General features: G+C 39.6%; 2 protein-coding genes and 1 long non-coding RNA gene across 4 annotated transcripts in view; all 3 read left to right on the top strand.

Moving 5' to 3' along the window:
* Positions 1-16658, top strand: part of LOC141444573 (ETS translocation variant 1-like) — a 29158-nt gene that overhangs the window by 6503 nt on the left and 5997 nt on the right. The gene's annotated exons all lie outside the window — the stretch shown is intronic.
* On the top strand, positions 7777-9461 carry LOC141444628 (uncharacterized). The gene is made up of 2 exons (XR_012453191.1): positions 7777-8439; positions 8965-9461. It is a non-coding gene; the product is annotated as an uncharacterized lncRNA (long non-coding RNA).
* Positions 12099-15921, top strand: LOC141444627 (uncharacterized). Its single transcript, XM_074110193.1, has 2 exons — positions 12099-14513; positions 15667-15921. Exons 1-2 carry the CDS (start codon positions 12621-12623, stop codon positions 15703-15705), a joined length of 1932 nt encoding a protein of 643 aa, XP_073966294.1. The 5' UTR covers positions 12099-12620; the 3' UTR covers positions 15706-15921.

The following is a 16658-nucleotide window of genomic DNA, read 5'->3' on the forward strand; positions in this document are numbered from 1 at the left end:
AAATCATCTAAGCTTCAAAAGCCTTCAAATTTCCGCTTTCTTAATTAACTCATCTAAGAGTTAAACAGAAACAACCGTTTAATGCCAAGTTAAAATTTCACTCCTTTTGAAAGTGGGGGGGGGGGAAACAATATTTACCCGTTATGTTTCCGAACGAGTAATTTGTTTGCCACTTGGCGGGGTAAATCAGAATTCTCCTGCGCGCGTCGCCGGAAGTAGCCGCCGGATGCGCCCGCCCTCGACTTCCGCCCTTGCCGTCACCAATCTATCCTACCAGCTACATACCTACTCGCCTAAGGAACTTAGTGTGTACCAGCAAATGCACAAACACCGGAACTAAAAAGCTATAATTAACTTAAATGTGATAGATTATCAGCACCTACCAATGGACCGACCAAGCTTTGCTCGGTGTACACAAAATTACAAAATATTAAAAAGCATACGAAAAGAGAATCAAGCTTTAATTGTATCCTTCTTTTATTTTATACTACTTACTAGCTCTTCAGAAAGATCATCATTGCCAAGAAGAATGCGCCGCAAGAAGCTCGGCAGAAAGTAATTTTTGAATTACCGAAAACTGAAAATAACAAATGACGAAAACATATCCTGTGATATTCTACAAAACCGGCCAAGAGCGTGTCGGACACGCCCAAAATAGGGTTCCGTAGCCATTACGAAAAAATAAGTAATATTTTTCTAAGGACTTTGTATTTTATACAGAATCTTCCAAGTTTAGGTGTATTTTATACCTTAGGCTGCTATTTACTCTTAAACTACTAATAATTCTCAAGCAAACTTAGCCGTTATAGTTTGCCTTGAAAGTTTGATATATTCACTACCATTCTGAATTTTTTCAAAGTTTTCCACCCACCGGTTTAGATTTTATAGAGGGGGGACGCTCGATTTTAATGAAAATTTGCACTTTAAAGTTGAATATTTTGCAAACATATCACTAAATCGAAAATTCGTATTAGCAATCCCGTAATGGTTTTAAAAGACCTATCCAACGATATCCCACACTACAAGGTTGGATGAGAAAAAAAACCCCTCACTTCACGTCTGTGTATAGACGTTACTTTACACTAAAAAAAAAATTCTTGAAATTTTTATTGTAGTATTTTGTCGTCATAGTTTACATATATATTCTAGCATTGATAATCCCTGAGCAAAGCCGCGGACGGACGAACAGACAGACAGACAGACATATGTATAGACATACTAAAAAAAAAATTAAAATGAGTTTTATTTGTCTATTTCTTTCACATAGCGTATACACATTTATATTTAATTCCAAAAAATAATAATGTATCTGCGTACGTAGGTGCTTGTTTGCGCAACTGTGTGATAATTTAATTAAAGTATTTATAAGCTGAAATTATGACATTTACCGCAGTGTAATTCAGTCTGCAGACCTTTGACTTTCCTTTGAAATAAAAGTAAATTTCTAATCTTAAAATGTTGTGCCCAGCAGTGGGACGTATATAGGCTGGGATGGATGGATGGAAAATGTTTTTGGTTTTAATTTTGACTCTATCGACATGTATCTTTGATTTGAGCAGTGCTTACTACCCACGTAAGTTTTTATAGATAAAAACACTGTCAATCTATCTCATGAACATTCCATAGCGGGATCAGACCTCCATGCTAACTGAAAATAATCATACTTAGTTTAAAAATCGTCGTTATTCGTTCTGTCTTGGAGTTCCAGCGGCTGCCTGACTGCATCATTATCGGGCCCTGGATACCATTCTTAGCTAAAATACACTAAGACTACGAGTATTCCAACAAGCCGAAACATGGCTAGGTTACATAGTCCTGTCATTGAGTTCGCAATGTCTATCATCCGATTCTATCATCAGATCAGCTCGATGTTAACATATTATAATGTCATCAAAACTTCTACCAAATAAGTGCGTTAAAAAAGAGGAGCTAGCGAACTATTTTCGTTGATTTTTAACCGACTTCAAAAAAGGAGGGAGGTTCTCAATTCGAGTGTATGTTTTTTTTTGTATGTTTGTTACGCGATAACTCCGCCAATTGTGGGCCTAACTTCAAGATCCTTTTTTAGTTCTAAAGGACATACTTCCGAGGTGGTTCCATTGACACTAAGTCAGGATCTGATGATGGGATCTTAGAGAAATCGAGAAAAACCCTTGAATTTTTAAAGCACACCTATAGCGATTATGGCATTTTTAACATCAAGTCAAGTATTTACATTCAGAAAGTATAATTTGGTGAACTGGACCCCGATAAAGAACACCGTAGGTATCGGTACTCTGTTATAAAATGATATAACTATGTTGTGTTTGAGCTTAATGGACTTTGGCTACAAATCACTAAAAACAATGAAAAAAATATTTTTTAACAAAAAATGGAACCGACTTCAAAAACGTTGAAAATAATTTTCTTCTACTATACATTCGGTGCCTCAGCACGAGCCAGCAGGAGTGATTGAAGCCCAATATATAATATCAAGGTTTTTAAAGTCGGTACCATTTTTTGTTAAAAAAAATAGTGAATGTGTTAGTGTCAAAATTCCGTGGGATAAAGTTCTATGCATGTATTCATAATTTTGTGTCATCCTTCATCACGTAAGTTAAGCTCATAAAATGTGAAGCTTCCCGATCAAAATGCATTTGCATGCCAGATGACAATGCAAATGGAGGAAAGTTGGAACTACTTCAACTAGCGCCCTAATCGCGGTTTCGGTGACCCACTAGCCTAGCTGGCTTAACTAGCTTTAGTTTAAATTTCGATGTCTCATTTCTGCAACATTAACTACTTCCTTTAAAGCTAGTCTGTAAAATAAAAAATCCATCCATCATGCGTTTTGTAGAGTTTACCTGGTTAACGTTAGCTGTTCGTTTCAATATGGATTTGGTCTAGATATTTTTACTATCCCATTTTTTTAATGATTGCATACACGTTATACTACTTTTTTAAGTTATATGACATTACTTATCTAATAATAGCTAATGTAGAGCGGAATGTAGAAATAAATTAAATGACTCAGATGATAATTATTCTAATCCGATTGAGTTTTAATGACGGTTGTAAATGAGACTTTCATCAAACCCATCCCGTGAACATAAATTGATACTAATCAATGCCATTTGATTCAATTCATTCTCTACATAAATCTCGCTTCATAATATATCGTGATCGATCTAGTAGAGGAGAGCTATTATGCGTAGATTAGATGAATAAGTTTAATTAGATGGATTCATAACCAATTGCAGGAATAATTTCTCAATCTTAGCAACTGCTGTATGATTTCCTTTAAACGTTTATTTTGAGTTTTGACGTTAAGAGTAAAACCATCCGAGTAGCAATACATTGCGAGTCTTGTAAAATACATCACATCTTAACTAGTTCGTTAGCCCGCATTCTGTACCTTTGGATAACTGTATTCGGATGATTCTCTTCGAACCTGTTGTGAAACTCTGGCTTTACTGATAATTTAATTGTGGCAATTGTCTGTAGGGGTGCAACTGTCATGTGCTCAAATAAAACAGTTCGTGGACGGACACAACTTGCGACGCCAGTGGGTGGCCCAGGGCGTAGTGCCCCGGCAACCTTCTGCGGTCAACATGGAATACATGGTAATTAGAACTACATTTGAAAATATATGTTTATAAGGTTTGTAATCGACTACGCCGGCACTACGGTTTTCTATGTGATTACTATAAAGGCATTGTATCGTTCTGCAAAAGGCATTTTATAGAAATACATAAAAATCAGTAGCGTCTGGTGACACGAACCGGTTCATGCTAGCTAAAGGGCAACACACACAGAGAGCGGGCGCGGGTCGTGCGCGGGCCCGCGACGGGCGTATTTGCATGGCGGTATATGGAAGCCTTCACACAGAACGCGGGCGCGGGCGCGGGTCGTGCGCGGGCCCGCGCCCGTCGCCCGTCGTCACAAACAGCGCGCGGGCCGAGCGCAGTTACCAACTCTCAAAATATTTATCCCTAAAACTTAAGTTAAAAACCCCTAAAATTGCTATAATTAATTGAAAATCCCCCTAAAACATGTTAGTATAGGTAGTGCCACAAGAATTGAAGTGAATGATTACACACACAGCAACATGTCGTATAATGACATCAGGCAGGATTGTAAGTTTGATATACTTACCATTCAGTTTTTTTTTAATTTTCCACCCATCGGCTTACTTACATACAAAAAATCTCTACTTTACGTCTATGGGAGGTACCCAAAAAAAATTTTTTTTTTAAATTTTTCATTGTACAAGTATCATTTTGTCGGGATAGTTTTCATTATATATCCGTGCAAATATCAAGAAATAATGTGAAATATAAGAAATACAAAATAAATATAAAAAGCAAAACTTCCCAAAAATCCTTAAAAATACCCCAATCCCAGTTATTTACCCCCTAAATTTGAGGGGAAAAACCCCTAATTTGGCAGCCGTGCCGAGCGGCAAATGGCCGGTGTTTGTATCGCGCCGCCGCTTTGACACGCGCCGCCTCTGTCAAAGGATGCCGCGTGCGATTTATGGCTTTACCTTCGCACGCGGCGTCCTTTGACAGGTAGGGTTGCAACGATATATCGAATTTTTGATAGTATCGATAACTTTGACTCCACAGTATTGATATATTAGCATTGCCTATCTACAGTGTGTTACTGGGCTACCGGCACCCAGGCTTTTTTTTTTAAGGGAAGTTAAAGATACGCTATTTCTGTAACTTAACCATTACATAAATTTAAATAATAAAGTAAAATCCACACTGTTAACTTTCTAATAAAAATATAATTGTCAGCCATGTACAGCTAATTAAATTGACAAGTACTATATATAAGTAAATATTATAAATGCGAAAGTTTGTGTGCGTGTGTGTGTGTGTGTGTGTGTGTGTGTGTGTGTGTGTGTGTTTGTGTGTGTTTGTTTGTTACTCCTTCACACTAAAACAGCATTTCAATGACATTTGGTACGTAGATAGCTGGAATAACATAAAGGCTACTTTTTACAACCTTTTATTTAGTTTCACCTGTCCCGTTGTCTGTCTGTCCGTCTGTAGTCAAATTCTGCAAGTATATTTTGACCACTTCCAGTAGTCAGATTGACTTGAAATTTGGAATACTTATGTAAATTGTGTAACAATACAATAATCTGGTAGTGACATCCTGGTAGTTCAGCCAGGATCGTCTCCGCAGCACGGAACTCTTCAACGGTTAATAGCATCGACTTGAAATATGGTATGCAAATGTAGTTTGTGTGGTTGCAAGACTGTCAATAAAAAGTACAGTCACAAAAAAATGCTTTTATTAAAAAAGTTTTTTTTTTACCAAAAACTTGCAAGTTAAATTTGACCCACTTGCCGGCATCCGATTGAGCTGAAATTTAGCATGCATGTGTAAATCGGATGATAATGCATTATTATTATGTCATGAAGCTGATCTGATGATGGAGCTGGAAGGTAACCATAGGAATCCGGTAATTAAATAACGCAACCGCATCGAGTTTGGGCTCGTTTGATTCGTCTTGATGAGTACTTTGGTCGGGGTGAATATGCGACCCTCTTAACAGTTAAAAACAAAATTAAAAGAAAAAAACCGACCAAGAGCCTATCGGACACGCCCAAAATAGGGTTCCGTAGCCATTACGACAAAATTAAGTAATATTTTTCTAAGGATTTCGTATTTTATACGGAATCTCCCAAGTTTAAAGTTGAATATTTCGCAATCAAATTACTGAAACGAAAAAAAGACCTATCCAACGATACCCCACACTGGCCACACTATAGGGTTGGATGAGAAAAAAATCACCCCCATTACGTCTATTGGAGGTAGCCTAAAAAATTTTTTATTTTTTTTTATTTTTTATTGTACCATCTTGTCAGCATAGTTTACATATACATATATCCGTGCAAAATAACAGCTCTCTAGCATTGATAGTCCCTGAGCAAAGCCGCAGACGGTCAGACAGACAGACATGGCGAAACTATAAGGGTTGCGTTTTTGCCATTTTGGCTCCGGAACCATAAAAACCTTTTTCAAAACAAGCTTTTATTAGAAAAAATAAATGAACTAAAAAGGAGAAATATATATTGTTTTTTATTCGACTGGATGGAAAACGAGCAAGAGGGTCTCCTGATGGTAAGAGATCACCACCGCCCATAAACATCAGCAACACTAGGTGTTTACGCAAAACGTAACATCGTAGGTCGGGTCGTGTAGAAGTCACTTTACGAGAATGTGTGATGGACCCTTAAATCATTTTTATTGTTTTTGACAGCCTATGTATGTCAATGGACCGGTCACTCATTCGACCGGGGAGTCATTCAAAAGCACTGAGAGACGGTGGACGTCTATAGCGATCTCGGGGTCAGAGCGGAGCTCTCAGTGTCAAATCGTGTCATTAAGTAATCTAAGATCATCTGAATCATATTTATAGATATAAACAGTTGTACGGTATCAGTAACGCGAAATATAGTGGTGAACGTAATCGCAGTTTGATTTCATCGTCATAACCTCAACCCTTCACACGACACCGGCGGCAGCTAGCTACAGGAGGCGGCAGCTGTCCAGACCGATTCCAGGGGCTCGGGAGAGGGTCTGCCTTCACATCGGCATCATCAGCGACGACCAAGGCGCGGCCTGCACATCGAACCCGCGAGGCCAGCGGTTTGGTCTAAGTATAAGCGACGCAGGGTGCGCACGCACATCTAATCAAAATCAACCCACCGGCAGTTCTCAGGGCGAGAATTGCCAACATTTTGGTGGCCCATGAGGGGAGCAGAACGTTAGAAGAACGTTAGAAAAAATCAGCACGATAACGTACGTCGCAGGGCGCGTGTACTTCATTATCATCTCGGCACGGCGGGCGCCGCGCTCATACTTCACATCATATTATCATCATATTAATTAATATTAAGACATTAAATTCAGTGCGCGTTTAGTCATTTTCGCAGTGAGTGAAAGTGCGGTTTTAATAGTGCAATAGGTATTGACACTCGACATAATCAAGAAATTCCGCCGCCATCTTGTTGCATCACCCGTGGACCGTGGACATAGCGAACAAAGGAATTCGGCGTTCGGCAAGTCACTTATTCATTCGTTCATTCAAAGACTTTTAAGTGTTTTTATTTTATAAATTGTCATTCACTTCACTCCGATCAATTCGGACGACTTGCGAGTTGCATTGTCTATGGTTAGATGAGCGCATAAGCATAACTGACTCATTCATTTGTTCATCTGTGTCAAATGTCATTTACCTATATCAACAATCGTTATCTGTAATCAATAACTAACCTTATCATTTTCACGTTATCCGTTAATAATTACGGCATAAGTAAACAAATGCTGTTTTAATGTTTCAATACAGTTCTTGTTGATTTGAACAAAGTGGTATTTATTGTTGATATTGCGCATCGATTGTTGTTAGTTTACTTTAGGTAAGTAAGTAGTTTAATAAAAGTGTAGTTCACAGGGTGTGGCTATTGTTATTGAGTGTAAGAATTCGTAGTTCATCGTTGAATTCAGAGGTTACTGACTTGATTTAAATACATCAAGTACTTTATTCATTTACGTCAAAAATGCCTCCCAAGATACCGGCTAAAATCTTATTTCAGTCAAAGTATAAAATTTTGAAGGACTTTGCGGGAACCATTACGGAGGATTCGAGCTCTGCAGCGGTAGCCGTTGCTCGGCGCAGCTTCAACACATTTTACTGCCAGCTCATCTCCGCATATGAGACGTTGTTGGGTTCGGGACCAGATGAAATTCCCGAAAGTGAATTGGGGCAGATTCACGAACAATTGGCTAAGTAAAGTTTTTTGAAGAGGTGGTAAATATATTTTTCTTCGATAGTCGACGTCTTAATAATCGAGAAACTGCAGCTCTTTTATTTTTATTTCCTCTTATTAATTAGAAATATTTTTTTAAGTGGTCGATATGACGTTTGTGAGATTGAAATGGCAGAACCGTTGAGGGCTCAGTACTTAGTAGAAACAGTAAAAAAAAAACGAAGTCAACTGTCACTGCTGTCACTGTCAAGTAGAATCTAACCTAAAACCGTTTTATTTACTTTGCGATTTGGTGCCATCAATGTGTTTTTTGGATAATTTTTAAAGACCTCTCAGCACAAACTCAGTACTTTAAAATTTGCCGCATTTCTCCACGACCTTTGCATGATAATTGGACCACGATTGTATAGTTTCGACGACTATTTCGGCTCTGCTTCTTCGACAACGCTATCTTGTATTCTCGACGACACTTGGCTTGACTTTTGGACCATATTTTCTATTTTAGCGGCTTCACCTTTCAATACGAAATGAGTGAATTTGTGCGAGCAGATTCAAGGAACTTGCCACACATGGCTATGAGTCTAGAATATTTTGACACCAGTGATAAGTATACAATGTTGCCGAAATCAGAGGAGATAAAGCACTGTTGTCCGTACCGGTAAAATGGATGAACGTAAGTACAAAATTATATCAATACAGTTTCTTGTCTATTTTTTTACATTACATTTTAGGGCATCAAAAGTTAAATATGTTGCCGGACTAAAGTTGTACGAGAGCACAGAATAACAAAAACATATTACCTATATTGTGACCATTTACTTAGATATCAACTGACAATGTGACTGATGATTGATTGGTGATGTTGTTCAGCATTGGCTGGTAAATATTATGATAGAGTAAAATTTCTGTGGTTAGTGAAACATTATATTATAATTAGCTGTTGCCCCGCGACTCTGTCTACGAAGAATTCGCTTATCGCTTTCCCGCGAGTACTCTGTATTTTTTCGGGATAAAACTGTGAGATAAAAAGTAGCCTATGTTCTTCCTCGGGGCTCCAACTACCTCCATAATGAATTTCGGCTAAATCAGTTCAGCGGTTAAAGCATGAAAAGTTAACAGTCAGACAGACAGAGTTCCTTTCACGTTTATAATATTAAATATAAGTGAGGATTTATAATAATTTTGATCTTTTTTTCAGGTGGATGTAAACACATGTTGGTGTTTTTATTTTGGTTGCAAAAAAAAGCCAGTGAAGGAGCATAACCTGTTTTTTCCAAGGACATGCATTTTTCCATAAAAAAGAGGCATAGAAGTATCACGGAACTCCTCAATGGTTAATGGAAGAGAATAGAATAGACCTTAGATTTAGCACGGAAATGTAATTTTGAACATGATGATATCTTAATACAGAAATGTATTTTTAGTTGACAATGCAAGTACAGTCGAGAAAAAGTACAGTCAGCAAATTTTTTTTCTTAAAAATATAATTTTTGGTTTTTATTTGTGTAAGTTTTTATTTTTCCTCACAATACTTTTTGTTGACTATACTTGTCTTGCATTGTCATCTAATCTGTAATCAGTATAAGTACTGCTGTGCTAAGCTAACGGTACTTTAAATTTGTATTCTCATTTTGGTTTATAATTATAATACATACATACTCATACATTGCAAGTCGAATAAAATCTTGTAAAATATGTTTCTTTTCACTTATGATTCACATCATCAAAAATAACGAAAAAATGTGCAGAATTTGTAACCTTGCTTACAGAGATTTTGATCAGGTTCGATTCCCAATCATGTATGTATTAGAATCAGACAAAATAAAACAGTTGAATACCATATATATCCATACTAATATTATAAATGCGAAAGTGTGTGTGTTAGTATGTTTCTCCGTCTTTCACGTCGCAATGGAGCAACGGATCGACGTGATTTTTGGCATAGAGATTGTTTATGGGCCACAGAGTGACATAGGCTACTTTTTATCCCGGAAAAATAAACAGTTCCCGAGAGAACAGCGCGCGATAACCGAATTCCACGCGGGCGAAGCCGCGGGCAAAAGATAGTATATATACACATCCAGTTCAACTGGTAGAACAAACGATACAATCTAGGGTCACTGTCACAAGTACAAGTACTAAAAATACAAGTAAATCACCACGGTTTTGTTATAACTTATGATCAATGGTACGCATATTGTTTACACGTATAACACACAAGTTAATCAAACCACGGTTGCTTAGGAAATGAAAAGCTTAATATGATGACAGCCCTTTTATATAAAAATCTTAACAGCGTGATTCAGCTTTTCCTTGAGACGAGATAGTGACATCTTTTGATGCAAAAGTAAACTAAAATCCCGGTTTAACACAAAGTGACCTATAATATTTGTATTATATTTCCTTGTATTTCTTAGTAGTACTTCTAATGCCTTTATGGGGATGGCACAATATTTAATTTATTAAAAATACGACTTGTTTTTAAATTACCCTTTGCCAGGAATATTATATACATGTTCCAATAAATCGGGTCTTTTGAGACATATGTTTATGCTAAATGTTTTTATGATTATTTGTGTATTTATGAAATAAAAACAATATAAATGATTGCATTTTTATATAACTCTGCAAATTAAGTATAATACTTAATCTAAAACACATGCAATAGGACAGCTTTGTATAGGTAGCATGTTCCAACAAATAGGGTCTTTTGAGTCATATGCTTATGCTAAACGTTTTTATGATAATTTGTACATTTATGAAATAAATAAAATATAAATTATTGCATTTTATTATATTACTCTGCAAATTAACTAAAATACGGATTCTTTTAATCTTCAAATCACGCATTTCACATGTATCCTCAAGCTCGCTATGACTTTAGATGGAATCACCCCCTTTTTAGTAGCCACATAAAGCCACTTCATTCTGTAAATGATTTAGCAGAAACTCTTCCTTCAATACACTTTGAAATAAAGAATATAAACCCATTTGTGCAACATGCAATTAAATATTTTAATGTATTGCATGACTCTTACTGAGACCATGTCCTTTTTATTGTTTTGGTAAAAAAACACGATATCTCTTCCTTCTGTTATGTTCTCCTTTGCTGTGTTTGATGTTGAAGGGCTAGAGGGTTCGTATAATGATGTTGTTGATAAGCAACTTGCAGTGGAAGATGAAGCTGACTTGCACCAAGTCGCTTGTAAAGACTAGGATGCATGAATACGTCGAATTCGGAAAATCTCGTCTGTATTTCAAAGACAAAGGTACAAAGCATTGGAGAACATTTCTGTAATGCTCCATTTCAACTCGAATACTGTCGGAGTCGTCTGAATCCATTGTAGGGATACTGTGATTCGAATTTACTCGTAAGGCAGTCCAAATGTCAAGCCAAGGGTGGCCGAGAATGCAAGATAACGTTGTCTAAGAAACAGAGCCAAAATAGTCGTCGAAAATATCCAATTGCAATTGGCAAATTGGCAAATTCAAAAGTCCAGAGTTTGGGCTGAGGTCGTAAAAAATTATCCAAACAAAAAACACACTGATCGCACTAAATCGCAAAGCAAATAAAATGGTTTTAGGTTAGATTCTACTTGACAGTGACAGCAGTGACAGTTGACTTGGTTTTTTTTTTAATGTTTCTACTAAGTACTGAGCCCTCAACGGGTCTGCCATTTCAATCTCACAAACGTCATATCGACCACTTAAAAAAAGATTTCTAATTAATAAGAGGAAATAAAAATAAAAGAGCTGCAGTTCCTCGATTATTAAGACGTCGACTATCGAAGAAAAATATATTTACCACCTCTTCAAAAAAATTTTACTTAGCCAATTTTCAGAAATAAATTCGCTTTACATGAAGTTGGAGCAGGCTTCGGAGCGCGGAGGGACTGCGCCCGTTGCAAAGCCAACTCATTCACAACAGGTCATAGCGAAGCTACCACCTATCGAGTTGCCGAGGTTCAGCGGCAGTCCGATGGAGTGGATGAGCTTCCATGATTTGTTTATATCATTGGTTCACAGCCGAGACATATCCGATGCCGAGAAGCATTTCTATCTCCGAGCATCACTTCAGGGTGAAGCGTTGTCTTTGGTCCGGCAACTTCCGATGGATGAGCAGAATTACGCTGTGGCCCTAGGTATACTCCAAGATCGGTATCAGAACCACCGAATGCTGGTGGATACCTATCTCAATCAAATAATCAACCTCCCGGTGGTCAGCAGCACAACCAACATACGGAGGGAATTCTATGATCCACTACGTGAGTCACTTCAGGCTTTGGGAAAGCTGAAGCAGCCTATCATTGTGTCTACGGCTACACTATGCCAAGGAATGCAGTCATACGAACTGGTGTCTTCATTGCAAATCACCGGATCATAACTCGCTCATTTGCAATGCAGCAGCGAGTTCAAGGGCACAGGTATCACCTGATCATAGTCAACCTGGGGCCTCAACCTCCAGCCAAGGTAGACAGATACCCAGACGCCAGTCACCAGTCAGGCAGTACCAAACATGTGGCACAGATGCAAGTGGGGAGCCAGGGCGGTCACCCAGTTGCACAGGTGACTCATTCACCACAATGGTCCGGGAGCCAGGGCGGCCAATCAAATGTACCAGTGACTCAACCACTGTACCAGGAAGCTCCATCGGCTCAGGCGTTGGCATCTCACCGGCCAAGGCTTCCGGTAGGGGCAAGGGCACAGTGGGCTCAGTCTGAGTACCAGGCACTTAGGTATGGGCAGCGGATCAGCCCCATTCCTCCACAATCCCCACCATCTCCTCAATGAGATGCTACCACTGTTGGTGTGACACAGTCATTACCAGTCACCATTTGTCCCACGGCGGTAGTGATGGTGAAATCAGGTGATGGCAATTATTTTAAGGTTAGGGCCTTACTCGACACCGGGGCGAGTGTCTCAGTAATTAAACAGTCAATAGTTCAAAGGTTAAAATTACACCAACAGTCTAATGGTAATAATATTTATGGAATTGGTCAGCAAAGGGTAAAGGTACCTGGTTCAATAGTCAAATTAATAATCAAACCTGTAGGTAAACAGGTTCCCATCATTAGTACAATAGCTTCAGTCATGTACTCACTAACGGGAAACATTCCATCATATGACACTCAGCTCAAAGATCAATTACGGTTGTCACATATCATATTAGCTGATGGCAAGTTTGACAAAGCCTCAGATGTGGACATAATTTTAGGTACTGACATATTAAATTATGTACTCGATGGTTCAAAGATTTCCACTCACGTTCCAGGAATAGCAGCCTACGGGACATGCTTTGGGCATGTCGTCATGGGTTCATTGACCTCGACTCACCAGTCAGCGGTGACGTCATCACAGTCAGCGGGTACGTCCGTGGAGGACTACGGCCTGCACGCCACTAGACTCGAGGAGGTGCTCGAGCGGTTTTGGAAGGTCGAGGAGCCGCCTTCGAAGCCTGCAGTTCATCCAGATCACATGGAATGCGAAAGGTTGTACATTTCCACTACTCAACGTCTGCCTGACGGCAAATACATAGTCAGGCTACCGTTACTTTCAACACGCTCATCATTAGGCGAATCAAGGTCGCTTGCAATGAAAAGGTTGCGAGCTTTGGAGAGGAAAATGGCTAAGGACGCACTTTTCGCCTCCAAGTATAAAGATTTCATGAGAGAGTACGAAACTCTCGGTCATATGTCAAAATCGGATTTTCAATTTAACTCAGAACATTTTGTCATACCGCATCACGGTATCTTCAAACGAGGCACCGATAAAATCAGAGTTGTATTCGACGGATCAGGGCGATCGTCCACAGGTGTGTCACTCAATCAATGCCTTCACTCTGGGCAACCTCTTCAAAATGATATCACTAAAATCATTTTAAATTTTCGACGTCATCAGGTGGTATTCACTACTGATATCAAAATGATGTTTCGTCAAACATTTGTTCACCCAGATGATAGGAAATATCAATTAATCCTCTGGAGGGAGGATCCGTCACACGATGTTCAGGTATATGAATTAAATACTAATACCTACGGGCTGAGGTCAAGTCCATTCATAGCTATACGGACGGTGTTGCTACTAGCGGACGATTGGGAGGTGTCGCATCCGAATTCACACGCAGCACACGTCATGCGACGAGATATCTTCGTTGATGATATCCTCACAGGAGCAGACTCAGTGGCAGAGGCTCAACAGCTCAAGCAAGAGCTCATAGCGCTCACCGGGAGCGCAGGTTATGAATTACGTAAATGGTCGTCCAATAGTAGGGAGCTATTGCGTGACTTACCGGAGGAGTATTGCGAGCTGCCACACTCATTTGACACTGAGGATAAAAGTTTCATCAAAGTATTAGGTGTTCAATGGGATCCAGTGTCAGATTCAATGGCATATCAAATCAACGTGCCACTTGGTCACCCTCCTACGAAACGTAGCGTGCTCAGTACAATCGCACGTTTGTACGACCCGTGTGGTTATTGCGCACCAGTCATATTTCGATTCAAAGTATTCTTACAGTCATTATTCTCGGATGGGCTCAACTGGGACGAGCCGATAAATCAAAATCAAATCACTCAGTGGGACGAACTTACGCAGGATCTCAATCATTTGTCTCATTTACAGATTCAACGGTGTGTCTCACTACCGGGCGCCGTTTCATACTCATTGCACGGTTTCGGCGACGCCTCGGAGCTGGGATACGCGGCGAGCGTTTATCTACGGACGGTGGATGCGTCAGGACATGTCAAGGTCAGCTTAGTCATTGCTAAATCACGCGTCGCGTCACATAAAACCAAGCAGACGATTCCAAAATTGGAACTCAACGCAGCTCACCTGGTATGCAAACTGCTTAATCACGTCGCAGATTCGTACGACGACTCTATTCAGTTAGAGACTATCAATGCTTGGTCAGATAGCAGTATTGTTTTGTCATGGCTCAAGGCCAAACCTCACATGTTACAAACATTTGAATGTAACAGGGTACAGGACATTCAACAGTCCAAACGTCACATCACATGGCGTCATGTCAGATCAGAGCGTAATCCGTCAGATGTCGCTTCACGCGGAATGTCCGCAAGGGAATTAATTCAATTCAAAATGTGGTGGTCACCTGATTGGTTATTGCGGGAGGAATCCCAGTGGCCACAGTTACCAGTCACTATACCTCAAGAGTTACCAGGTTTCAAGAAATTAGTTCATTTTGTTACGCCAGTAGAGTCGTGGGAAGACGCACTCTTATCACGTGTCAGTTCATATAGCAAACTAATCAATGTCAGTGCATTCATACTTAGATTTTGTAAAAACATCAAGTTGCCGAGGGAGCAAAGGAATCTTCAGTCTACACTGTCATTGGACGAGATTCGCGCAGCTACTAAACATTGGATAGGTAAAGTTCAATTAGACGCTTTCAAGGAGGAAATTGTTATGGTCAAACAAGGAAAGCTGGTCTGTAAATCATTGCAGAAGCTTAGCGTTTTCGTCGATGACGAAAACATGCTGCGTGTCGGCGGACGACTACGTAAATCAGCTCTACCATATGGAGCAAAGCATCCATATCTCATACCTAAGGATCATAAATGGGGTCAGTTACTCATCGAATACTATCACAGGTCATATTGTCATGCTGCGACGAACGCGCTCATTGCTATAATCCGGAGGGAATATTGGTTTCCGTCACTCCGACGTCAAGTTTCAAGGGTTATCAGGAAATGTTTAGTTTGTTTCAGATTCAATTCATCGGTTCAACCGCCATTCATGGCAGATTTACCGGCTGACCGAGTCACGGCAGCACGGCCTTTCTCAGGCGTTGCGACAGACTTCGCAGGCCCATATTTAGTTAAGAGTAGTTTATTAAGGAATGCTAAATCAGTCAAAGCTTACCTATGTGTGTTTGTCTGTTTAGGAACCAAGGCGGTTCATCTCGAGGTGGTTTCAGCATTGACGATCGAGGCATTCATCGCGTCGTTCACCAGGTTTGTCAGCCGACGAGGGCTGCCTTCACTCGTCCGATCGGATCGAGGTACCAATTTTGTTGGCTCTAATTCTTACCTGCGTGATGTCAATCAGTTTCTGGTCAATAATGAGACTGTACTCAAGGGGGAATTTGCTCGTCAAAATATTCGCTGGGAATTCAACCCAGCAGGAGCTCCTCACATGTCGGGTTGGTAGAGTCAGCTGTCAAGCATGCCAAGCTTTTACTCAAACGAGAGGCTGGAGACACTATCTTCACGTTTGAGGAACTATCAACTCTATTTTCAAAAATAGAGTCCATATTGAATTCAAGGCCGTTAGTTCCTATGAGTGAGGATCCGTCAGATCTCGAAGTGCTCACACCGGGGCACTTTCTCATTGGTCAACCATTAGTAGCTCTACCGGAACCACATTGGAAGGACACTAAGACGTCGAGGTTATCACGTTTTCAGGTTATTCAAAAAATGTATCAATCAATCTGGTCAAGGTGGCATATTGAGTATCTCAATAATTTACAAGCGCGTAATAAATGGTATTCTCAAGTCAATAACCTCGAACTGAATGATCTGGTTCTCATTAAGGATGAGAACTCACCTCCATTACAATGGAGGCGTGGTAGAGTCATTGAAGTGTATAAGGGAACTGACCAGATTGTCAGGTCAGTTAAATTAAAAACTCAAGGTGGCGAACTCATACGCCCAGTAGTCAAACTGTGTAAATTGCCTATTGAATATAATGTAGGTCAATCATAATCATATTTTTCTATTTCTTGGTAGGGCACCAATTGATATTGTTGTAATTTATAATTACCTGTGTATTCTTATGTAGACCCTCAGTCTAATTGGATATTGTTCATTTCATGTGTATAATGTATGGATAACTCAACTCTCAGGATAAGTCATAGTCAATTGTATACCTACATTT

This window comes from Choristoneura fumiferana, chromosome 30 (assembly GCF_025370935.1).
Source record: "Choristoneura fumiferana chromosome 30, NRCan_CFum_1, whole genome shotgun sequence".
Taxonomy (NCBI): domain Eukaryota; kingdom Metazoa; phylum Arthropoda; class Insecta; order Lepidoptera; family Tortricidae; genus Choristoneura; species Choristoneura fumiferana.